Genomic DNA, 25049 nt, shown 5'->3' with positions numbered 1-25049 from the left:
CTTCCTCCTGGGAACATCTTTGTGAACATTTCAGAATATTTAATTAGAGTAATTTTCTGAACTTGGCCGTGCTGGCTCAGAAGTGTGGGCGCAGCGGGCGCAGTACACGGGTGTTCTGCCCCCTCCCCCGGGCACACAGCAGATCCCACCTTCCAGCTCCCACCTCGGCTCTCAGGGTCCCTGTGCCTGATTCGGGCTTGTGAAGTGTGAGCAGAATTTTTCCTACGTTAAGACGGATAGTTGTTTTATGTTTTTTTGTTTTTGTTTTTTTCTGTTGTCTTTGTCAGGTATTGGTGTCGGGTTTATGTTAACTTCTTAAAAAAAAAAAACTTGGAAAGCTCTCTCACTTTTTTCTATGCCCTGGAACAATTAAATATTTGGAATTTTTTTGCTCTTTGATGTTTTTACCATATGTATAAAACTGTCCAAGTCTAGTGCCTTTTAGGAAACCATTTTTGACAGTTTTTCAATGTTTCCATGCTCATTGGTCTCTTTAGACTTTCTTCCTACTCTGTACATTTTGGGCAATTTAAATTTCCTAAATAAAGATTCTGTTAAGATTTTCGAATTTCCCAGCAAGCGTTTGTAGGCTCCTTCCGCGTCCATAACATTGTGGAAGGCCGTGTTTCGCCTTTTGCTCTGGTTAGCTTCTCCAGAATTAGTCTATTTTATCGGTCTTTTCAAAGAGCCACCTCTGGGACTTATATCTTAACTTACTGTTTTACCATTTTATGATTGTTTTGTTTCTTTTTGTTGTTATTTATTGCTTTATTACTGTTTTACTTTCTCAAGCCGGATAGCATTTTAACTTGTTTAATAATAAATGCAGTTACTAGCGACTGTGAGGCTATGTCATTCCTCCTGAATTTTTTTCCATATCCCTTACCTTTTTAGGTATGGTGTTCTAAGTTATAAATAATTTGTGATTTCAGATTTGACTTTTTTTTACTGAAAAGGTATTTGAAAGTATACATTTAAAATTTCCAGATAGTTTGATATTTGGTGGTGGTGGTGTTTTTAACATTTGTTATAAATTCCTAGTTTTGCTGCCCTCCTGGCAGAGAGGGTATGGCTTGTACAGTTTCTGCATTTTGGAGTTAGTGGCATTTTCTTGGGACCTAATAAATTGTTAATTTTATGGACTATTCCCAGGAAATTGGAAAAGACGGTATATTCTCTGAAGGGAACAAGAGTCAATCTATATGTATTAATGTGACCTTATTAATTATAATATTACCAGGCCTTTATTTTTTACCTGCTTGGTTCATGAAAGACTGAGGAAGTATGTCAGCCTCCCCCTGCTGTTATGTTTCTGTCTGTTCCTCTTATGTCCCTACGTTTTTTGCTTTATGTGTTTCACTATGATGATATTTGGCAAATTACCATTTTATATTTAAGGGAAAAATATTTTCCTTTAAAGACTTGTATACCTTTGTGAATTTTACCTTATTTTGTTGTAACAAAGTTATGTAGAAATACAGAGTTCAGTAAAATGCTGATGTCTGTTTTTAAGTCAACAAAAATCTTTCCGAAGCCCTTTGTGTCTGAAGATGTTTTGGCCCCTCCTGGCCTCCCCAGGGGCGGCTGAGGCTCCCTGGGGCCGCTTCCTGAGCCACAGCGGGACAGAGTGTGGGTTGAGGCGTATAATACACCTTGGAGCAGAATGAGGGTTCCGGAGTCTGCCAGCATTTCCAGTCCCTGCTTTGGGGCGGCCACGGGCTTGGGTATGCTTAGGGCACACCTGCCCTGGAGCTGCTCACATTCTGCCTCAGTGGGGCCGATGCTGACTCCAAAGTTTTTCTCAAGCCAAGGCACTTTTCTTCTGCAAAACTAGCTTTAAGAAGGCAGCAGAGAGTGTGTTGAGGGGGAAGCTAACCTCAGACTCTTCCACTAGAAAAGCATTTTCCAGAGCTGTTTGAACAGATGATTCACATGGCAAAGTCTGTGCCAGGAAGAGAACCAGCCTTCCCCAAACACGTCTAGGGTGTGTGCGTCTCAACCCACAGCTCAGGAGTGTGAAAGGCAACCTTCTCCATCTTCTCGTCACTCAAGTTCATTTCTGTTTTGAGCCCCCATTCAACTAGGCTCAGGCAATCTGATCTCTGGGACCCCCTTTCCTCCAGATGTGAGTGTTTGAAGGTTCACATAGTCCCAAGGGGTTAGAGAGGAGGGGTCCGTGTCTGCTGAGCTGTCCCCTGGTCTCCCCCTCCTGCCTTCCTGCCCTACTATACTACTCACTGCATTGCCTCCTACCATGCCAGCATGCTTGAGAATACAAGAATCTCTCAGATGGTCCCACGTGGCCGAAATCTCCAGGGCGCTGTCCTGGGCCCTGACCACCTAGGCCCTCTATGCAGCCATCTCTTTGACAGCCAAGTATTTGGGCGGAGGATGATTTAACTGGAAGGGGCTGCTAGATAAGCCAGGCATGTGTTTGCACCAAGGGGAGGCAATGCTGTGGCCCCCAGTGTTGCTTCGCCGACAGTCACATCTGCAGGCCCTCGAAGCTCACTTGTGGGTGGCCAGGCATAGGGGCCGGAGTCTGGTGGGGAGCCCAGCCACCCCAAAGGCCTTGTACAACATTAGGCTCCAGGGTTCTTTGGCAGGAGCCACCCCCTCTTCCTCATTACAGCCCCTCATCTCCTGTCTTTTGTGTGTGTTTTTCTAAGGACGGGCTGCAGACCCCCTGCTTCAGAGCTATGGGCGGTTTCCAGCCACCCGGGAAAATCCCCAATTCATGCCAGTGCAGCCCGGCCTGGCAGCGTGTGCTCTAGGAGCTCCTTGTGCTAGGCAAGGTGATGCTCCTCAAAGATGTCGATTCCTGACCCCTGGCTCCTGTGACTGTCACCTTACATGTCAAGAGGGACCTTGCAGATGTGAGTAAGGAGATGGACCTTCACGGGCAGCTTATCCTGGGTGATCCGGGTGGTGTCTAATCACCTGAGTTCTTAAAAGCAGAGAACCTTTGCTGGCTGCGGTCAGAAGGCGACAGCATGACGAGCGAGAGCTGCAGAGATGTGATACCGCGGCTCTGAAGGTGAGAGAAGGGGCCATGAGCCAGCGAACCTGGGCGGCCTGCAGAGATGGAAAAGGCGATGAAACAGCCCCTCCTCTTGAGCGTCCAGAAGGAACAGGCCTGCTGCACCTTGATATTAACCCAGCGAGACCCATGTCAGACTTTGGACCTAAAGAACGGTGAGATAAGTTGTTGTGGTTTTAAGCCTCTAAGCTTGTAGTAGTTTGTTATAGTGGCCATAGAAAACCAGTACTTCTCATGTGAGCTTATTTTTCATAGGAGTGTGTATAAGAATTGAGAACCTTGACTGTATGAACTCCCTCAGCTGCATGGTTTGACAGGGCAGGTGGTCATTAACCAGAACCTCTTGATTCCAGCTCCTGCTCAGTCCCCAGTTCAAATCTGGGGGGGCACTGAATGCACGAACAAGAGGTAGGCCTGACTGGTAGTCTTTTGCCCCAGGACTAGCCATAGGATGCGTCCGGTCGCGGGCTGGCTATCCTAGGACCAGCTTGGCCAGCAGGCCTGTCTCCGGATATCAGATGGGGCCATGGTGGGCTGCCCGTATAGCCAGGGCAGGGGCTCAGGGAGGCAGCGTGACTGTGTCCAGGACAAGGTGCAGAGGCCCTGCAGGAGGGAGAGGGGTCAGGGAAGACTTGGGAGACGACGACGCTCTGGGGTTGAGACAAGGGTGGGCGCGCCTTTGCCGGGCGAGGAGGAGAGGGCTGAGGGCATCCCGGTACTCAGGCTCCAGGGGACAGGGCCGCTCGGGGCCAGCAGCAAACAGAACGGTGTCGCTGAGTAAACTACACAGCAGAGGAAGGGGCTGCCCAGGGGCAGGGCCTCTGAGGCCTTGGTGCGCCATGCCTAGGGGCTGGCCCTCGCCCGGGCGGGCTGGGGATCAGGGAAGGCCTGTCTTCAGGGAGGGACCTGCGGGGTGGCTCGGACGGACCGGAAGCGGGAGGGTGGGAGGTGATCCTTGGCGCCCTCCCTGGCCCTGAATTCCCGGAGGCCAGAGTCTGGACTTAATCAAGACTTGCGTAGAAGTGGAGAACGGGGAAAATGAGGGAGAGAAGGTTCCAGAGAGGTTTTGATGTGCACAAGGCAGTTGGGAGAACTGTCTTTTGAAAAGGGGCCTTTCTTTGATGGCTTCTCATCTTTGGCAGCCCTTCAAAAGCAAACTCGGAAAGTTATCCAAGCCTGAATAAGTTCACTGGTCTCTCAAAATACTGAAATTACAATAACCGAAATAATTTAAAACGATACCCAACTGCAAAATAAGCATTAGAAAATCCAACAAAGCTCTGATTTTGCCATTTTTTAAAATATCAAATTCTTGCCAGAGAACTAGGGTGGTGCTAAGCTTGGCCTGTCTGAGCTGGGGAAGGAGGCCTAGGGCCCAGCCACTTGACCGGCCCCTGGGATTTGGAACAGGAGCCTGGCAAGTAGTCAGGAGGGAGCATCCCTCTTTGTGGCACCCCCGGAGCCTCGGGGGGCAGTGGGGGCAGGCCAGCACAGGGCCGGGGCACCAGAGCTGGGGTGGGTCTGAACGCCTGGAGGTCGGGGAGGGTAGGACGTGACAGCCCCTTGGGTAACTGGTCAGTGGCTGTGCTGAAGGATCTCCAGCCGGGCAGGGAGGTGCAGTTTCCAGGGGCTAGAGAAGGACCCAGCTGAGGCCCCTCGGCTGGCACAGGATAGTTAGTTAAGAAGCAACTGGAAGTAAGAGGGTTTTGACATCCAGAAACTTCTCTTCAGCAGCCAAGGCAGGTCGATCGTCCTGCTCTGTGGGAATCCAGGGCTGCCACGCAGCACCAAGGGCCGTGAGGAGAGCGCGCGCTTCGGACAACGTGGCAAACGGGTAGGCTCCTTCGCTTGTGTCCCCTCCCCTTTCCTAGTTTTAACGCAAAGCAAGGAGTAGAAAGATTCCAGTATGAGATTTCAGGCTAATATTTGCTTAAACAAATGTTTAGCTGAAATCTTATTAAAAACTAAACCCACGCAGGCAGGGACAGCTGGGTTAAGATACTACGTTTCATTTCTTCTAGAGAGACACTGATGCAGTATAAATAGTTCTTTATTAGAAGTTCAGATAGTGCTCGATACATAAAATATATTTCATTAAAAATATTTACAATAATTCCTGACTACAAGCAACTCATTCTGGTTACTGCTAAAATAATGTTCACATTCAAGGCTGAGGAAGCCACTACTTGACACACTCAGGAGGGCAGGTCCCACAGTCTGACAGAGCCATTACCACAGCAGTCTAAACTGCTGTCAGAGTAAGGGGCCGATTCTAGATTGTTCATAGTGAAAAAGAAATATTGTTCCCCGGGTCGGCAGTACTCACTGTGGGTCCTCAGATCCCAGCTGCGGGCCCTACATCCCAGCTGCGGTCTGGCGTGTGGAAGTCACCAAATCACCACTCCCTTCCCCGAAGTCAGATAAAAGCCGCAAGGGCACACAAAGCCCTGCTGATCTCCCGGCCGGTCCGCCCTGTTCTTCAAGCACAGGCTTTGGGCCCGTGTCCTCCATCCTGGGGGACAGCTTAGCAGTCCCACTCGCAGGGGCTCTGCCCATCGCTGTCCCCCTCCTCCTCCTCGGAGTCAGCGGACACTCGCTTGATTCTCTGGAGCGCTGCCCTGATGCTCCTCTCCAGGTCGCTGGGGGGCTTACTGCCGGGGCTCAGGCCGCGGTCAGGGTCAGGGTGAACCTTCCTCAGTCTGACCCCCTGCCTTATGGCAGCCAGAATGTTCTCGTTGGCCGAGGCGTGGACAGAGGGCCAAGGGGGCCCTTCCCCTTTCTGGAGGAGGGTCCTGCCACGCCTCAGGGAGGCCAACACTTCGTCCATAGACCCTGAAATTCAGTAAACAGAACAAGGACTATCAAAGAAATCATACTCTTTTCCTCCCCAAGATGCCAGGGCATTTTTGTGCTAGTTAAAGGTGTTAGGTCATTCATCAGTTAACACCATGAGCTAAACAAATAATCATCATTCCATTAAACAAATGCTTTGCTTATCTGCCAGAAAGGTCGCCCATTACTCCCTGTTTGAATCCAGGGTAGTTTAATCGCTAATATTTTATCTTGACCCTATGTCCCACTACTTCAGATCAATAGCAACTCACAGGCACAGCCGGGCACACCTTTTGTTAGAATGGCTATTTCAAGACACAGTTGCCATCTTTTGTGGTCCTGAAGAGAGTTATGAATGCCTGGAGTATAAATAATCTGACCCAAAGAGCACGACTTAGGTACCTCTGAAGCCGCATCTCCTCCATGTCGCTCTCTAAAAAAAAACAGTCCCAACAGTCCCCAGCTGCACTTCTCTGACTCGGCCTTGGGTGCTCACCCGGGCCGACTCGTTCGGAGACTGTTAGTGAAGGGCTAGGTTTCCCCACACGAGAAGGCTTAAAGACCTGCTCATAGCTGATCAGTCGCTCAGTGAACCCAAGGGGGTGGAACCCACACACCTCTCCGCCTGGGCCGGGTCTCACGCCACCTACATTACCTGAGGCAACTCGCATGTCCTAGTTTTGAGTGGTGAAATGCTGCAAAACACAAACTAGACCAGAGTTTCAGGCCTTGGTGAGGAGAAACTATTTTTCACTCTGGCACCTTGAGACCCCGAGGAGGTAAAATCTTTTACCCACTGGTGCCCCTAATTTAGAGGCTTTCCAGGGGAGGCTTCAAGCTGAACAGTCATTTCTACTTCAGGATTGAAAGGCCATGTTATGGCTAACAAAGTACCATTTCACTTGGGACTTAAACCTATAACTTGTTATTACAAATCCCTTCTAGGAGTAATAAAAGTCTCACAATCAAGGGCATTTTTTAGTGCTAATTCACACTTTCTTATTCTTTGCTGTGAAAGGAGGCTGCGTGTGTGAGCTGAACTGGGTTGCCCAACACCGTGTGTGTTAGACCTAGGCTGGGAATCGAGCACCCCCACAGAGACCCCTGCATCCCAGTTCTTGTGTAGGACAGGCATGTGGGCTCTCTCCATGTACAGTGTTGCAAAGGCCCTAGAAATGGGCCGTTGGGTCTCCACCTGACCCTGTGGGTCTTTCACCTGCACATGGTTCTAGGTACAGCGAACGCTTGAACTCAGAAGAACCAGTGCCCAGTTAACCAGAACCGCCGTTTGCGTTACTGAACCCACAGCACCGGTCGGTCCCCCGCAGGCTCTAGGTGCAGGAGCTCAAGCACAGTCTTGCAGACACGTGCACACAGCGCTCTGCTAGGATTTCTCTCTCACACACACACGGATACACTCCGGGGCACTAGGCTCATCTGAGTCTGGGCAGATTTAAGCCAATATCCTCACCAGTCAGCGTCTAAACCATGATTAGAACTATGAGTCAGAACTATAGCCTTCATTAAACAGAGACACGTTCATGTACTCACTGTACTACACTTGCAAAGGCAGAAGGTGGCGCACTGTTTTTCTTTCTGACCACTTCATTTCGGGAAGACTTCCCATGGTAAAGTGCCTCAGTCTACCCGTCAGAGGGGCCTGATTAACGTCCGTCTACAATTCCCAGCCAATATTCTGCAACTATTTAATTCTGTAAAGGACTCAGAGATTCAACAGGAAGCTTAAATCAAAGCAGCACTGAAAAGTACTCAAGTGGCAGAATATCAAACACGCACTGAAAAGTCTTAACCGGAAACAGGTTGATTCTCTGAAGGCCTCAGACCCCAAGTCATGGGACCATTAAACGTGCAGAGGCGGTTTCTTCAAGACGAGTGAGCGTTCATCAGACTCGGGTTTGGGCAACGCTAACTCTGAAATAAAAGAGCGACACTCAAGGCAACCGATTACCTGGGCCTCCTGGGCCGTCGGCCTCCCGCTCCGGCGGGCCTGCCGGGCCCCCGCTCCCCGGCGTCCTGAGCGGCGAGCTCCGCGGCCTCGCGGCCTGAGAAAAGGGCCGGGCAGGGAGAGGGGGCGGCGGGGGCGGCGGCGGCGGCAGAGGCTCGTCCGGGGGCGCGCGGTGGGCTGGGTCACCGGCCGGAGCACGGAGCGGGGCGGGGGCGTTCCCGGGGCCGTCCCGACACCCGGCTCTCCCGGAGGGCAGGCTCCGGGCCGCGGACCCCGCGCGAGCCGCCGTCGGTGCAGGCGGCCCTGGACATCCCTGAAAATGGAGAACCATCCTGAGAAACTCCCCGCAAACGTGAACCATCAACATGCTGAAACTTCTATAAATAAACGAACACGGAAGGGCTTCTGTGCATAGGCTGTTCCAATTCACCGCGGCTCCTGGATTTGGACGGCCACCCGGCTACTAAATCTACACTAAGGAATAAGCATTTATGTCCTTTGATATAATGCCTTCTCTGTAATAAGGAGATGAAAATATAAATAGATGATTTTCTTCAACAAACTAGAGCAAATAGTTCTAAAATTCATATGGGACCACAAAAGACCCCGAATAGTAGACAAAGGGTATCAGATTGCTATAGTATTTAAGAGTCTGAGAATGTAAACTAGTTTAACCATTGTGGAGGTTCCTCAAAAAACTAAAAATATAAATACCGTTTGACCCAGGAATTCCACTCCTAGGAATTTACCCTAAGAATGCAGTTTCCCAGTTTCAAAAAGACACATGTACCCCTATGTTTCTCGCAGCACTATTTACAATAGCCAAGAAATGGAAGCAACCTAAGCGTCCATCAGTAGATGAATGGATAAAGATGTGATACATATACACAATGGAATATTATTCAGCTATCAGAAGAAAACAAATCCTACCATTTGCAACAACATGGATGGAGCTAGAGGGTATTATGCTCAGTGAAATAAGCCAGGTGGAGAAAGACAAGTACCAAATGATTTCACTCATCTGTGGAGCATAAGAACAAAGCAAAAACTGAAGGAACAAAACAGCAGCAGACTCACAGAACCCAAGAATGGACTAACAGTTACCAAAGGGAAGGGGACTGGGGGGGGACAGGAGGGAAGGGAGGGATAAGGGGAATAAGGGGCATTCCGATTAGCAGACATAATGTAGGTGGGGGGGAGGGGGACACAGGGAAGGCAGTATATTCAGAGAAGACAAGTAGTGATTCTATAGCATCTTACTACACTGACGGACAGTGACTGTAACGGGGTATGTGGTGGGGACTTGATAATGGGGGGAATCTAGTAACCATAATGTTGCTCATGTAATTGTATATTAATGATACCAATAAACACACACACACACGTGTGTATATATATATATATATAAATGTTTTTAGTAAAAAAAAATCAGAACTTGAGTATCAAGAATAGGTAGTTAAAAAAAATTAGTTGGATTTATTTAAAATATTAGGCAGCAATGAAAAATAAACAGTAGAAAGTCTGTGAAAAGATGCAGTGTTAAATTTATAATCAGGTAAGACATAGATCTATGAAAAATACCAGCAAAGCTGACCTCAAAGAGACAGTTATAGCAAGAATTATTGATGTTCTTTTTCTCTAATTTTTAGGTTTAAAGTAATGTGGATTTTAAAAGTTCTGGTCTCAAGTTTGATAAAGAAAAACCTAACCTTACAAAGAACAATTTTGGGGGGCACTGATTAGCCAATAAAACACATAAAATGTTAATACTATGTAGCCATTAAAGTGAACTACATCTACATACATCAACATTAACACATACATCCCAAAAGCGTAAGTGAGAAAAAACTGGCAAAGGATATATACAGTATGACACTACTAATGTAAACACACACACACACACCAAAAGTGTGATTCATGATAAACTTGAAATATTTCTCTCTCCCACACTCCTCTACGTCTTTTCAGAACAATAGCAAAGCCGTGACAGCATGCCCCAGGCCTCCGCGCTGCCATCCTGCAGCCTTCACCAGAGCATACGCCAGTACAGTTAGAATCCCAGGAACTCCGGGCCAACTGCAGGGGCCATCCACCCACCCCGATGTGGGGACCCCCAACCACACAAGGGTCCCCTCCTTGGCATCCTGGCAGCAGCATGCCGCTGTGGCTCTGGCCCATTGAGTTCTGCCTCGGATTGCTGCACAGTCTGTCTCCCCTGGGACTCACCCAGGGCAATGCTGACAGCCCTTCAGGTATTTAAAAACAACTTGTCTGGGCTCACCAAGTATCATGCATCCCATGATTTCATTTCCAGGCTTCTCTCTCTCCTACTTACTCCTTTCCAAATGTGCTCAAATTGGCTTTGTCCCCTTCAGGGGAGGCACTTCTTGGTAAATGCAGAATTGCCTCATTCTGTGGAGGCTTCTGTTCACACTCCACAGACTCACAAGCTGTCAGGCAGCTTCACCACTGGTGGCGGATATTAAGCTGAAGGAAACCAGATTCTCCGGGTTCTCCTGCATCTACCCATGCTCCTTCCTACACCCTCTGCAGTGGATGCCTCCACAGACCGAAACCCTGCTGCTCAGACCGACCTGGAGGTCCACGTGTTAGGCTTGTATAGCGCACTGCTCCGGTCTGTTGATGGCTTAGGCAGCCTGCCCCGGCTCATCGGTCTATCCCTCCCATCACCATATTCGAGAAGTCAGTCACTGATCGGCTGGTTCAGGGCTCAGTGGCCAGACTTGCCTCCCTCGAATCCCTTCCTCTGCCCCGACGCCCTTCTCCTAACCAACACCCTCCGGTGAGGGCTGACCGACAGGTACCTACACTCATCTGGTATTCACGCGGCTCCCTCCGAGTCGATCCTCCCACCCAGACTCACGCCTGGACCACATGCAGGACAATCAAGTCAGCCTCGGCAGCTGCAGTCTGGGCATGAGTATCCCTGGAGAAGCTGCCCAGGCTGGAGAATCCCTGCGGTGGCTCTGGAGTCAAGGATGCCTGGCTCCATCCAAGCATACTTCACGTTATGGCACTTAGCAGATAGTGCATTTCTTACAAATTAAAGATTCAAGACTTCAGTGGACAATGTCACTGCAGACATGGTAGAAATAGCAAGAGAACTAGAACTAGAAGTGGAGCCTGAGAATGGACCTGAATGGCCGCATCTCATGATAAAACTTGAGCAGATGAGGAGCTGCTCCTGATGGAGAAGCAAAGAAAGTGGCTTCTGGAGATGGAATCTGCTCCTGGTGAGGATGCTGTGAAGACTGTTGAAATGACAATGAACAACTTAGAATATTATAGAAACTTAGCTGATAAAGCAGCAGCAGGTTTTGAGGGCTACCAATTTAAAAAAGTTCTGTGGGTACAATGTCATCATTTTATACATTTATCAAACAGCATCGCATGCTACACAGCAATTTGTTTGTGAAAGGAAGAGTCAGTCGCCATGGCAAACCTCATCGTTCCTATTTAAGAAACTACCACAGCACCCCAGCCTTCAGCAGCCACACTGATCAGTCAGCAGCCATTACCACCAGGAAAGACCCTCACCAGCAAAAAGATTACAGCTCACTGAAAGCTCAGGTGATGGTCAGCAATTTTTAGCAATAAACTATTTTTTAATTAAGGTGTGTACATGTTTTGTAGTCATAATGTTATTGTACACTTAATAGAATACAGCATCATTAACTTTTTTATGTTAATATAAACTGGATTAGGTTATGTTAATATAAACATTTTAACGTAACTGGAAAGCCAAAACATTTGACTTGCTTTACTGTGACTCACTCGACTGCAATGATCTGGAACTCAACCCACACTAGCTCTGAGGTCTGCCTGGATAAACTTGAACCACTCGGCTGTTGAGGTGTAAAACGGTGATGATACCTTTCAAGGTTGTGATAAGAATTAAATGAGAGTGAATGTGAGCCTCTAGCACAGTGCTGGTATACAGTGGGCACCCAATCATAGCAAGGGTAGTAAGCGAATCAGAAGACAAGATGAAGTTAGCACGTCATGATTCATTCACTCGGGTGGCCCTGCTTCCTGGCTGGTCTCACGCGGCCCACCTACAGATTATTGCGGACTTTCACCTGGGACTGGGGTGTTTCCTCCTTTGGGGACAACAGTGAACTTGGGTCTTTGTGAAGAAGTGGGGGGGGAGTGTGTAATGAAGACAGGTTTATGTTTTATATTCAACAAGTTTAATGTTATTTTTAAATATCTATTTTTAGCCTACTCACTTATAATAGAGCACTTAACTATACTACATCACAACGCTTCTTTCCACTTTAAAGAATCATTTATTACAGATGCTGAGTAAGCCAGCCAGAGCTGAGAGCGGTCTGGCTGTGTCCGGTCAGCCTGGCTGGTCGGCCCCACAGTGGGCAGAGTCAGCTGCTGGGTCAGCAGGGGATGGCAGGGGCCCTACCGACGCCAGAAACATCTTGATATTCGAACCCTTTGGGGTTTTATCTGTATGCTAAAAATAATGGCATTTGGGGAACATTTTGTGTGTCACATTAACTGTCCATAATACATTATACTATTCTCCAAGGATGGGTGATCTTCATTTATTTCTCCAGAAAATGTAGGTGAGGTGATTATTTCTCGAACTTACCTCTTTAAATGCTTTCAATCGTTGCAGTGTTTTTTGGTGTTCTTGGTTTACCCATTCTTTTTTCTTTTGCTCCTCTTCTTTTATCTTGTCTCTTTTCTACATTTAAATAAACATGTATTTATAAATCTATCAAAATAAAAGTCATGAGGAAGAAGGGGTCCACAGCCTGACATCCTCCCCATCTGCCCAGGATGGGGGCTGACAGCTGCAGGCCCACAGCAGAGGAGCTCCAGTTCCCATAAATTTAAGCTGGTATGTCAACATTTTATAAATATAAAATATTTTTCTTCAACCACTCACCATCTGAATTCTATGATGCTGATGAAAATGCCTTATACTTTCTTCAGCCTGTTGCAATCGAAGCCGATGATGTTCTTTGCATTGATCCTGGTGGAATAATACAAGTCACCTACATGGTGTTTAATATTGCCATGGGCTATAGCATTAAAGGTTAAGAAAAAAGCTCTGCATGTGGACTGTCGTGTAAGGCATTCATTAATAGGAGTTTCTGGTGTGGCTCAGTGGTACTGTGTCCCCTTAGTTGTGTGATATGGATGGATGGGCTGATTGGCTGCTTACAGGAATCAGTGGTTCATGAGAAGCTGTGATTCAGTGCTTTGAGAGATGAAAAAGCAAACCCTCCAACCAAGCAGAAATGAGAGGACATAGAGGCAAGTCGCCCATTCTTAAATGCGATGTGTCCTAAGAATCTGTTTCAATGCAGTTGTTTTAAACACATTTCCCCATATTACAAATAATATTTCCAGACATACCTACATAAGCACATCCAAACTACAAATACCTGAAAAATTATATTAAAAACTATATTTCAACTATGCTTAACCATTCTTAGTATGTTACCTTTTCATATAATCATGGAGCTTTTAAAAATTAAGAAAAAAAATCACTCACCAAATCTAAGGACTGAAATGATGTGAATGTTATCTAACCGATATTTTATAATCAGCAATTCACAATAAAATAAATTTTAGAAATTGCTGTAGCTGTTATTAGAAGTTTCTACGTATCTGATTTAAGAAATATCTGTGTATGTAAGAGGCATGCAACAAACAGTTGTTGAATGGGTTAATAAAAATCTAGAGTTTAGGGTAAATGCTTAGAGCCCAAAAAAACCAAAGAATCTTTTTAAGATTAAATATATTTTACAATTTAATACAATTAAATATATTTAAATTGTCACTGGTATCTATATAAACACACAAAAATTAATCACTGTGTTGGTAGAAGCCTTACTTTCAATACCTCTTTATCTCTCATAAAAGAAGAAATTCCTGCAAAGGGGAAGAAAAGCCCGCCGCCCTGGGCCGCCGCCTGGGCTGAAAGAACTACCTCTCTGTTCCTGAGAAAGGCTCTTCGGGCGCAGATCCTGCCCCGCTTAGACTCCAAGTGGCGGCACTGCCGGCTGAGTTCTTTCACCCCCAGACTCTCATCCTGCAGCCCCACTGCACAGTCAATGACTTTAAGTTCCTCCGGACTTTCACATGGATCATAATAGACAACTTCATCCTGTTTATCTAGAAGCGTAGTAATGATCTTTTAAAAACATGTTTTAGTATAAAAAAATAATGCATGCTTTTTTTAAATGTAAAGAAAGTAAAGCTCACTTGTAATCCCACCACCCAGGGAGAATCATTACTGACATTTATATATGAATGTGTATCTATGTGTGTGTAAACACACACACATGCTATACGTATCAATTAGTACACAGTTCAAAGAGAACATTTTTCATGTAATGGAAATATAATTTTAATGGCAACACAGTATTCTCTAATTAAAGCATTCTCTACTGTTAGGTTGTTCCACTGTTCCATTATTACCAATTTCATGAACATCTCTGAATATAAATCTTTGTGTATATTTTTTATTACTTCCTTAGCAGATGAATATTTAAGGCTCTTGATAAATATTGTCAAATTGCTTTCCAGAAAGGCAACTTAGATTCTACCAGCAGTATATCATTTAGGTGCCTTAATGAAATTTAATCTTGATTAAATGTTGATATTTTTCTAAAAAAAATACATGCTAACTGTAACAAATTTAAGCCCTACAAAAGTACATAAAATAGAAAGTGAAATTTTCTTCCTTCCCCAAACCTCTAGAATCCCATTCCCAGAGGAAAACATGAACAACTTGACATGCATCCTTCCAGATTAACTTTTTCAAAATAGTTTTTTCCTATGTATGTAAAATCCTTACAGCCTGAATTTAATGTAAGGATTAAATCAAATATTCAGGATCCATATGAAGAAAGTCATTAAGCTTGGAGGAACTTTAGGGGAAAAAAGACTTAAGTAAATGGAGAGACATACCATGTTCTTGGATGGGAAGATTCAAAATTGCAAAGATGACAACAATCTTCCCCAAATTAATCTCTAATTTTAAGCACAATCCCAATAAAAATTCCAACGAGTTTTTTCCTTTTTTGTTTTGAATTTGCCAAAATGATTCTAAAGCTCATCTGGAAGAATAAAGGAGTGAGAAGTCAGAAAACTCGTGGGAAAGTAATGGGGGAGGTACCACTCTACCAGATACTAAAATGTACCTCTCCAAGGTACAATAATAGTGACACAGGGCCCAGAAGCCACTCCCAAATCAATGAAAGAAAATAACAATTCATAAATAGATCAAGATAAATATAATAATTCTGGATATGAGGCAGGTACTAAGTCACAGCAGTATGGGAAAATGTTTCAAAATCAGTAATTGGGACTGCTAACAATTTAGATTTCCCCTGGGTTAAAGAGTTAAATGTGGTTTTTTTAATCATAAAAATACTAAAAGAAAACATAAGTAAAATATTGATATAATTTGGGGATGAGGACTTTGCCAAGTATAACAACAAAAGCAGAGAGATTGATAGATGTGACTTCATGAACATTAAATATTTCTACAAGGCAAGAAAAAACCAGTAACAGGAAAAAATTACTTGCAATATATTACAAATAACAGAGCAACATCCTTTATATGGGAAGGGACTATTCTAAAGAAAAATGGGCAAAGACGAAGAACAGGCAATTAATAAAAGAAATACGAATTATCAGGAAACATACAAAATTGTGTTCAATTTCATGTATAATTTAAGAAATGAAAATGGAAAGGCACCATTTTCTTCTATCAAGTAAAAAAAATTTAAAAGAATCATGTAAGTATGGGGAAACAGCTATTTTCATAACTTGATGAGAGTGTCATTTTGTATAACCTATCCAGAGGGCCATTATGTAGTATGAAATGTAAAAATTATAAAATGATAGAGGTAAGGAAAAAAGTGTATATCAAATGATCATTGTACTATTATTTTAATAGATGTGTGTCCTTGACCCCGTGATTCCATCTTTAGAAATTTATTCTAAGGAAATAATCTGTCTTACACACAAAGACATGAGTATAGGAAGGTTCTTCACTACAAAGCTGTTAACACTACTGAAAAACTGGAAACCACAGTATATCCATACAATAGAATACTATGCAGCCATTAAAATTTTTGATGTTTTTATACTTACTGAAATGGAGAGACAGTTTTGTGTATTAAATGAAAAAGAGTAATATAGTTTTTTAAAAAATGGATATACAGTTTTGGCTTAAAAAATATTTATATCACTATACAAAACAAGCTACAAAGCTCTATAGCAAATTATTATCATTAAGTATCTCTAGATGATGGAACTGGGGTAATAATAGTTTTCCTGTGTTTAACAATGAATATTATTTGAATAACAAAAAATACTTAAGAGAAACTTTATTTAGGAAATTTCAGTAGGTAATTTAGACAGTTTACAAGAAGTAATTGTTATTATGGTCTATATTTCCTTGCAGGTATAATTTAAACATTTTAATATATATACTTAAATATAAATCTTACCTTTTATAAGTCTTTTAATAGAGTCTAACTGTGTAACAAGCAGGATTTCTTCATATTTTAATATCTCAAACTTAACCTCATACAGTTCTAGTTGAACTTTGTAATACTGCATTTCTAATTCATCTACAACATCTACAACTTGTTCTTGTTCTGGAAGATCTTCCATCTTGTTTTCATGAAAAAAAAAAAATAAGACCAAGTTAAAATAATTAGTACATTACAAGCAAGCTTTAAAAGCATTTGAGCTATTTTCTATTCCTTGGTCAGTACCAAATATAAAAAAGCAAACAGAGAAGAAACACTTTTCATTTAATGAAACAAAAAAATGCCTTATTCAGCATTTGCTATAATACTTTATCTCATCCTTGAAACATGAAAAACATTCATGATTTGAGAAAAATGAATGTCAGTAAGGTATTTACAGTATTTTCTGCTTTGAAGTCATAATATTACAGAAAGAAATTTAAGTCATGATCCTAGGATGAAGGACCTTTTCATTATTCTAAGGTGTGCTGAAGAATCCGCCTGATCGATTTTAAAGTACATTACCTACTTCAATACTGAGCTCAGTGTCATTCTCAAGTGAATTCAACAATATATTTCAAAAACATCTTAACCAAAGGGAAGCTTATGGCCAACCTTCTGAGGCCTCTAAATTCTCATCTTCTAGAAGATGGTACTGGAATAAGTGAAAAAATGAAGTTTTTGAAGAATGCCTGGAAAGAAAGTTATGTATTTTTAAAACAAAGTTCCATATATCTTTATCTTACCTTTCCCTGAATTTCAGCTCTTTTGTGATTTAAACACAACTCTTTGGCTCTCATGAGTTGTAGAGTCTCTTGAGCTAACATCAGCTTGAGTTTGTCTAACCTGGGAGTTGCTGTGGCCCAGGCAGCCTGGCCAAATCTCTTCTCATCCTGTTCCATTTGTTTCTGCATTCCTGTTGGATTATAATTAATAAAACAGAACAGAACTGCAACTCACTAGGAAGGGCAAAATTATGTTGAGCCAAGTCTTTGTTTACTGCCTCCCATATTATCTGCAAAATATCCTTCCTAGAAGAAAAGTTGTTTTATTTTATTGACTTTTTATTGTCCCCCAAATAATACATAGTCATTGGTATAAGATTTTATTTAGATACTTCACTTTAAATAAAGAATATAATATATCATAACTCTCACCTACTTGAGGCACTTGCTTCTTACATTTTGGTGCATATACTTCCAGACTGTTTTTATATCTAGCTAGACAGACAGGTTTATGTAGACAGTTTGACCAAAAAAAAGAAAAATCTACAGGATCATCATTGTTCTTTGTATCTTATTTCACTTAATATGTCATGGAGAATCATGCTTGAGAGCTACGTGGTATTCTACTTTATGAATGCACTGCCATTCAACCAATTAATTGACAGACACGAAGTTGTCTACTTGGGGTTTTATCAGCCATAACGAAGACGAGACTCAAGCCCTTTGCCCTTCCCACGAGGCCTCAGGTCTCACCCCTGCCTTAGCCTGTCTTTCCTGCCACATTCTCTGCACGTCTGTGCTGCACACCCACAGGCCTTCTCCAGGTTGCTCACCCTTTAAGCTCCCTCCCGCCAGACGGCCTTTGGACATGCTAGTCCTTCTGTCCGGAACAGTCTTCCCTCACTTTTGTGCTCACTGCACTTCCATTTACCCTTCAGCTGGCGGGGTGAGTGCCACTTCTGAGGCCACCACTGGCCACACTGACTGGGCCCAGTTTCCCTGCCGTAGGCTCTCAGGGCCCCGTGTTTCTCTTATTCTGTTCCCACTGCCATTTTCCAAGTGTTTGAATGAATACGGATTAAGATTTCTCTCCCCTCCCCAGACTTATCCTTATATTGAATCCGTAGCTCCTAGAAAACAGAGTGCCTGGTATTCAAGAGGCACTCACATGTTTCTGAATAAAGTGAAAATTACATGTATCTTAGTACAGAATTTAAAATTATTACCTGCTAGTGCTTTAACTGTTTCTTTGAAATAATCCACTGTAATATCTTGAACAGAGACTACAGCTTCTTCAGCCCGTCTGGCCCATTCTTTGGCTTCCTTCCGCAAGGCAACTATCCTTTTAGGACCCAAATCCTCCTCCTCCAGGGACTTCTATAGAAAGAAGGGAAAACTGCATTAGTAAGAAAAAATAGTAATGTGGAGCCATTAGGAAATTGAAAGGAAATTGGTCACATGGACTATTCCATCTGCTTTGATTACTTCTACTTAGTTAAATTTCATTCATTCAGCAGTTCCCTGTTGAGTATGAAAAAGCTTGGTGCCACTTAGAAAGCAAAAGGATACTCTGGGGTGTAAAGACAGTGAAAACCTATTTTCAGTTTGCATTACTAGAGGAATGAGGTTATGTTTCTGTATTAATAATAATAAACGATTGTTTAAATGAGATTTATGTTGTTAAGCACTCAGGTTAGGGCCTGGTACATGGCATTCAAGCCTTAGCCATTGCTGTAGTTTCTTTTAGGGACATGGCAGGAAACTTTTCAATACCATGATTCTTTTCCGAAGGGCACAAGTAATACAATGACCTGAAAGACAGTAAAACCTTTACGTCCATGATTATGACACATAGTAGGTCAGCCAGCATCCCAATCCTCTACAAAGCTAGTAATATAAGAAACATGTACAGGTTAGCCATCAGGGAAATGTAAATCAAAACCACAGGATAACATTCACATCCACTAGGATGGCTATAATAAAAAGATAGACAATAACAAGTGTGGACAGTCATGTGGACAAATTAGAACCCTCATTTACTGCTGGTGGGAATGTGAAATGGTGTGTTTGCATTGGAAAATAGTCTGGCAGTTCTTTAAAAAGGTTAAACATAGAGTTTCTATATGACCCACCAATTCTGCTCGTAGATATATATCCAAGAGAAATGAAAACATATGTCCGCATAGGAACTTGCACACAGAAGTGGACAAGTAGCATTACAACAGTCCAAAGTGGAAATGACCCAAATGTCTATCAACTGCTCAATGGATAAGTATAATATGCTATGTCCATATAGTGAATATTATCTGGCAAGAAGATAGGAAGTTCTGATGCATGCTACAACATGGACGGGCCTTGGAAGGACTATACCACATGAAAGGAGCCAGACACAAAGGACCACATACTACATGGTTTCACACAACATGAAACGCCCTGAATAAGGAAATGCACAGAGGCAGAGAGTACATTGGTTTTGCCTAGGTTTGGGGAGAATAGGGACTGACTGCTAATGGGTGTGGGGTTTCTTTCTGGGGTGATGAAATGTTCTGGAATTAGATAGTGGTGATGGCTGCACAACTCTGAATATACGAAATACCACTGAATTGTACACCTAAAACAGGTGAATTGTATGGTCCGTGAAATATACCTCAATAAGGCTATTATTTAAAGAAGGAAAAAACACAGGAAGTAAAGATTATCTGAATAACAGGCTCTTAAAAAAATGAGAAGAACAACTTCTTCCATGGGTTAGAACAGCTGAGTTTTACCTAAACACACCATTTTTACACCACAGTAGCCTGGCAGGGGTCACAAGTGCATGCAGAAGGCTGGCCCAGTGCAGGGGGCAGAGGTCAAGAGGGCTCTCTCTGATGTCTTCCAATCCCAGCTGGGTGAGACCTGAGGAAAGCTACTTAACCCTTCCGGGCTCCAGTGTTGTTTATAACGTTGCGTTGATAATGCCTGGTCTAACTAGTGTCACTCGATTGTTCCATGGCTCTGTGAAATAAGGGCGATGAGCATTTACTAAAGTTTAAATTACTGAATTACAATTCAGGGCCTTGCTAATTAAATTTTCCTCCTATTTGTCAGAAATCTGCACATGTCCTTCAAGGCTGAAAATAAGCTATAGTAAATACACATCACATCAAAAAACAAGACATCGGCAAAGAAAATGTTTCACCTTGAAAATGTGCAGAAATCTTAATGGATTGAGACAATGGCTAATGTAAAATGCCTTTATTTTATTATTTTTTATTTTTAGAGTTTTCAAAATAGATTTAGTATATCTACAATATCATCTAAACATAAAAGTGAAACCAGAGTGCAAGCAGACTGAATCTTAAATGTAACTAAAGAAAAAAACAGGTGAAAAAAAGTGAATCTGATAAAATAAAAATATGAAGAAAACATACCAAGACATCAAGCTTAAATGAAGTAGCAACTTCTCGCATGTTCCTAAATGGCTGCAGTAAATACTGGAAGAACATGGTTGCCACAGTAACTAATTCCTGGTATGCATCATCCTCCTCTTGATATACTTTCATTAATGCTACCATGGTGTTGGCTTTTTCGTGCCCTAGAAGAATCTAGAAGGCAAAATGTCAATAAAACTCAAGTATGGACAGTAAAAGATCTTACTGAACAAACACAACTAAACAAAAGAAACCTTAATGTTCTAAACTTTAATACATCAACTTAAAATACTGACTAAATATGAAAACGCTGTTGTCAGTGAACCAAAATATCCAATAAAACAAGAATGGTTAAATCATGGATGGTGAGTATTTTTTCATCATTTTGCTAATTATAAAGGTTTTGGGAGGCTGTATTCCTTTTTTAAAAGTTCGTGAGGACACTAGAGAGACACCTCCAAGTGCTTCTCCAGCATGTTGACTCTCTTAATTCCCTAAATTAATACTGCCACCAAGCCCTCAGCAGAGCAGATTCATATACAGAGTCACCACTGTGGTTCTGGTCTCTGCAGAGCACCTCTGCTTATGCAAGGGAGAAAACAGTTACCTGAGTGTGTACACATGTCAAAATGCATGGAGCTGTACACTAAGATTTGTGCATTTTATTGTATGTACCTCAATTTTAAAATAAATTTAAAAAATAAAAAATAAGCTGAGCATTTATAATCCAGATAAATTCATTTGGTAAGAAATTACCCCTAAGACAAGAGAAATAAAATAATTGTATAGAATTTCTTTTTCAATCAATACAGTCTTAAAATCTTCTATTTCCATCCCTCTGCTTAAGGATAAAGTGATCTATGTTCAGCTGTGGTTTTATCCAAGTGATAACAGAATTTTTTTTTAAAGCATGTTTCCCTGAGGAAAACACACACAAAAGTATAAACTTTTGTAAAAGGGCAACTGGCTACTTCTTAGCCTTATTTCTTAGACTCTTCAGAAGAATTCTAAGATTCAGCTTCATTTTATATATACCAGCAATATTAGCAGTTGGTCTAATTATAGAATGACTACTTTCCCATTCTGAGATATTAAGATTTATATACACGTCCGTGGATGTGGTATATTTTGTAGGTAAGCCCACCTCCCCATTCCGTTAAGTTCAGGTAACAGGTGAACTACACAGTGTGAACAGCGACCTCAATGCTGAACGACACTAGTTCTAAATACCCTGGAATGAACTTACATTTGTGTGACTCCTAACTTTTACAATGTTAACATACATGTTTAAGGGAAAACCACTTCTGTGAGAAACCACGTGTCTAAAAAGTTAGATACAAAATGATAAAGCTGAAGGTCTAAAGGTGACTGGCCTGAAACGGCCCCGTGATTTCTTCCCATTATACATAAGAAGAGGGCGTGTCGGCGTTGCCACAGGGGGCCACAGCCTGGGATGACACCACTAACAAACTCCCTTCATAAGGCCATTTGAATTTTAAAAGTTCATTCTATATTCAGCTTGAGAGGATGTTATTAAGATTTTGAAACGTGGCTGAATTCTTCTTCCACAGGGAAAACTCCTCCAGAGGAAGAAGGGCCACAGCGAGAGGAGGCGGGACGGCGTCCGGGCGTCGGGTGAGGCTCTAAGTGGGGGCCCCTGGGGCACCCGCGTAGACGCCGGGTTTCCTCCCGAAGCCTCGGTGAGCTGGTGCCGCCCCCGGTGCCGTGCGTCGGCCGCTCGGGTCCCAAATCGCCCGTCGGGCTGAACCTGCGCTCGCGCTGCCGCTCTTCAGACTGCGGGCCGGAGCACCCTTCCTGCCGGCTTCCCGTCTGACCGCCGTTATTGCTTTAAACACCTTCTCCTGGGAGCCCCTTCATCTGAATCACTTCGTCTCCGCGACTCCCCCTCCCGCAGCGCCGAGCCGGGAACCGCTGCCACGTGGTCCGCTTATGTCCCCAGGGTCCACGGGGGTCCCCGCCTTCAGGGCGGTGCTCAGGCCGGGGCCCAGCTGGCCGCCGCCGCGCCCCGCAGGGGGAAGACCTGGGCGCCCGGCCCCGCCCCTGAGGCCCCGCCCCACCTCGTAGGCCCCGCCCCGCCCGGCGCCCACGTACCTGGCGCAGCCGCGCGCCCGCCTCGGCCCGCCTGGCGCGCAGGGCCCGCTCCCGGAAGGCGCGCGGGCTCTCGCAGTCGGCGGCGCCGCCCTCGGTCGGGAAGAGCGCGTCCCGCACGGCCGCGGCACCGCAGCCGCCGGCCGCCTCGCCCAGGTAGCGCTCCAGTTGCGTGCATAGCTCCTGCAGCGCCGCCTCGCCCGGGCCCCGGCGCACCGGCCACACCAGCTCCCACAGCCCGAGCCGCAGGCCCCAGGTCCCGCCGTTGCCCGCGTCCAGCTCCGGCGGCAGCAGCGGGAAGCAGCGCTCCAGCGGCGGCCACAGCGCCGCCAGCTGCCGGTGCGCGCCGCGGAGCCCGGCGGCCGAGAGGAGGCCGGCCCAGCTGGGAGGCGACGCGACGGCCTCCGGCCCGGGCTCGGCCTCGGCTGCCCGCTGGCTCCCCTCGAGCCGCCGCCGCTGCGCCGTGCGGTCGTGACAAGTCACGGCGAACTGGCCCTCCGCGTCGTTCCAGGCCACCAGGAAGCGCAGCCGGTGCCGCTCGGGCTCGGCGAAGAGGTCCTCGCGGACGGGCACCCAGCCCTCCAGGCTGTCGGGCTGCTCGTCCTCCATGGCCCCGAGCCGCAGGGCGTGGGGACCGCGACAAGTTCCCGAACTGTGGTCCGCGTCAGCGCCCCTCCGCCCCGCGCTGCTGATTGGCTGGCTGCGGCCTCCGGGCCCCGGCCGCCTCCGGGATTGGCTGGATAATGGGAGCGTGCGACAGCCAGCGACAAGGTCAGAGGTGGGCCTCCCTCCCGCCTGCGAATCCCGGTCGTTACCCTGCCCGGAGCCCGGGGTCACCACTGCAGCCTCCCCTCTCCACCTGCGTACGCGCTGATGTTCAGAAAACCGGTCAAATGAGCGAGTTGTTGTCTTAAGCCCAGCACTAGCCGGGGACCAGCGCGTTGCGTTTCCACCCCGGGACCCCAGCAAGTGCGCGGTTCCTGCGCTCCAGAACTTGGGGAGCCCAAACATCAAATTAAACGAGATGCCGTAGTTATTCACTGAGGGCCTCAGCGCCAAACCCTGGGTAGGAGCCTCAAGTTTGTCGTCCATCCGACAAGCTTCTGCGGAGCGTCCGCCATGTGCTGTGGGGCCTGCAAAGAAGACCATCGGCCCTCCAAGCGTTGTAGCCCCCAACCATCGTGTTTCAATACCACCCGTGTCCCCCCTCTTCGTTTTAGAGATAAGGAAACAGACCCAGGGAAGAAACTCAGGCTCAGTAAGTCCCAGTTAGTGTGGGACTAAGCCACTTGCTCATTTGACAAAATGTCCTGAACATCAGTGTGGGCAAGGGTGGCAAGGATGAGGCCCAGAAGACCGGTTCACGGAGAAGGTAAATCGAATTTGCATGTGGGCATGGAGCGTGGACTGGAGCCCGCCGCGTTCCCGCAACAGGGAATAAGCAAGGCCCGGCCTCTGCCCAGGAAGCGGAGGGTGTGGAAGGCAGCACCTGCCAGGGTGTGCGGAGTGGGGGAGCCTGTCACCCAAACACGGCTTGTGAGGCTTGATTCAGGAGCCAGGGAAAGACCTTCTTATGGTTCCACGAGCTGGGAAGGCCTGGAATCAGATTTGCACCGGCTGACCTGCCCCAAGTGCTGGCTGCAGCGATGCTTCAGGGCATCTCGCCCTGCTGAAGACGATCCCAAGGCCTGTAGCGACCTCTGTAGAATGTAGCTTCAAGGTCTGAAGTTGCCTGTGTCTGAAGGGCGCCCCTTCATGCCTGTGGGACACTATGGGCCCCGGACTCAGAACTCTGCTCTCTCACTGTCACCCAGTCCTCTTGGAGAACCTTTTAGCTGAAGTGATTTGTGTTTTCCTCAAACCGTATATGATTTACTTATAATTCTTTAAGTCTGGTTAATGCCTTTTTTGTAATACTCTACATTCTGCCTTTTCCTGTATTTTATACTTTGTATCCTTTCTACTAGTCTTTCTAATTAATTTGCCTTTTCAGAATGAAGCCAGCAGGCTTTCTAATTGTACAGGTGATTTCTATTTTGTGTGTGTGAGAGGAGGATGTTTGTATATTCTCAGAAAAAAAATACGGAGAAATGCACACTTAACCTAGTAATTGTTGTTACCAGAATGCATGACTGGTTTATATCCACTTCATGGTTCTTTCGAAGAATTTGCTTTTTTCTAAGTCATACCATATATTATCTTACAATAAAAAATAGATATTTTTAGAAATCAATAAAAGGTATAGATGATTATTATAAAAAAGATACTATCAAAGATATAAAGAAAAAAGTGAAATAACTCAAAAGAAATAAACCCTGCTCTCATTTTATGTGTGTGTGAGTGTGTGTGTGTGTACACACCGTAATGAAAGTTTGCAGTTTTTTTTCTATTTCCAAATACATTGTGGGAGCTTTCCACATTAAAGAAATA

General features: G+C 44.9%; 1 protein-coding gene and 1 long non-coding RNA gene across 2 annotated transcripts; one reads left to right on the top strand and one right to left on the bottom strand.

Annotated features, from left to right (window-relative positions):
• Nucleotides 1–5074: 5074 nt before the first annotated feature.
• Nucleotides 5075–23271, bottom strand: WHAMM (WASP homolog associated with actin, golgi membranes and microtubules). The gene is made up of 10 exons (XM_036931816.2): nt 22623–23271; nt 20511–20684; nt 18324–18474; nt 17119–17288; nt 16349–16514; nt 13816–14000; nt 12766–12852; nt 12466–12561; nt 7842–8151; nt 5075–5872 (listed from the first exon to the last, which is right to left on the bottom strand). The coding sequence occupies exons 1-10, from the start codon at nt 23226–23228 to the stop codon at nt 5565–5567; spliced, it is 2253 nt and encodes a 750-aa protein (XP_036787711.2). The 5' UTR covers nt 23229–23271; the 3' UTR covers nt 5075–5564.
• LOC118935491 (uncharacterized) lies at nt 12568–20353 on the top strand. Its single transcript, XR_008994673.1, has 3 exons — nt 12568–12717; nt 13749–13935; nt 20188–20353. It is a non-coding gene; the product is annotated as an uncharacterized LOC118935491 (long non-coding RNA).
• Nucleotides 23272–25049: the final 1778 nt, after the last annotated feature.

This window comes from Manis pentadactyla, chromosome 18, assembly GCF_030020395.1.
Source record: "Manis pentadactyla isolate mManPen7 chromosome 18, mManPen7.hap1, whole genome shotgun sequence".
Classification (NCBI taxonomy): domain Eukaryota; kingdom Metazoa; phylum Chordata; class Mammalia; order Pholidota; family Manidae; genus Manis; species Manis pentadactyla.
This window is presented reverse-complemented; position numbering and strand designations above follow the sequence as displayed.

Bases quoted from the DNA above. Each gene is read 5' to 3' on its own strand.
- WHAMM (XM_036931816.2), bottom strand. From the start codon at position 23,228: ATGGAGGACGAGCAGCCCGACAGCCTGGAGGGCTGGGTGCCCGTCCGC. The intron at 16,515-17,118 runs GTAAGATAAAGA...CATGAAAACAAG, and splicing joins GAGCTGAAATTCAGGGAAAG to ATGGAAGATCTTCCAGAACA. The intron at 14,001-16,348 runs GTAAGATTTATA...CTACGCTTCTAG, and splicing joins TATTAAAAGACTTATAAAAG to ATAAACAGGATGAAGTTGTC.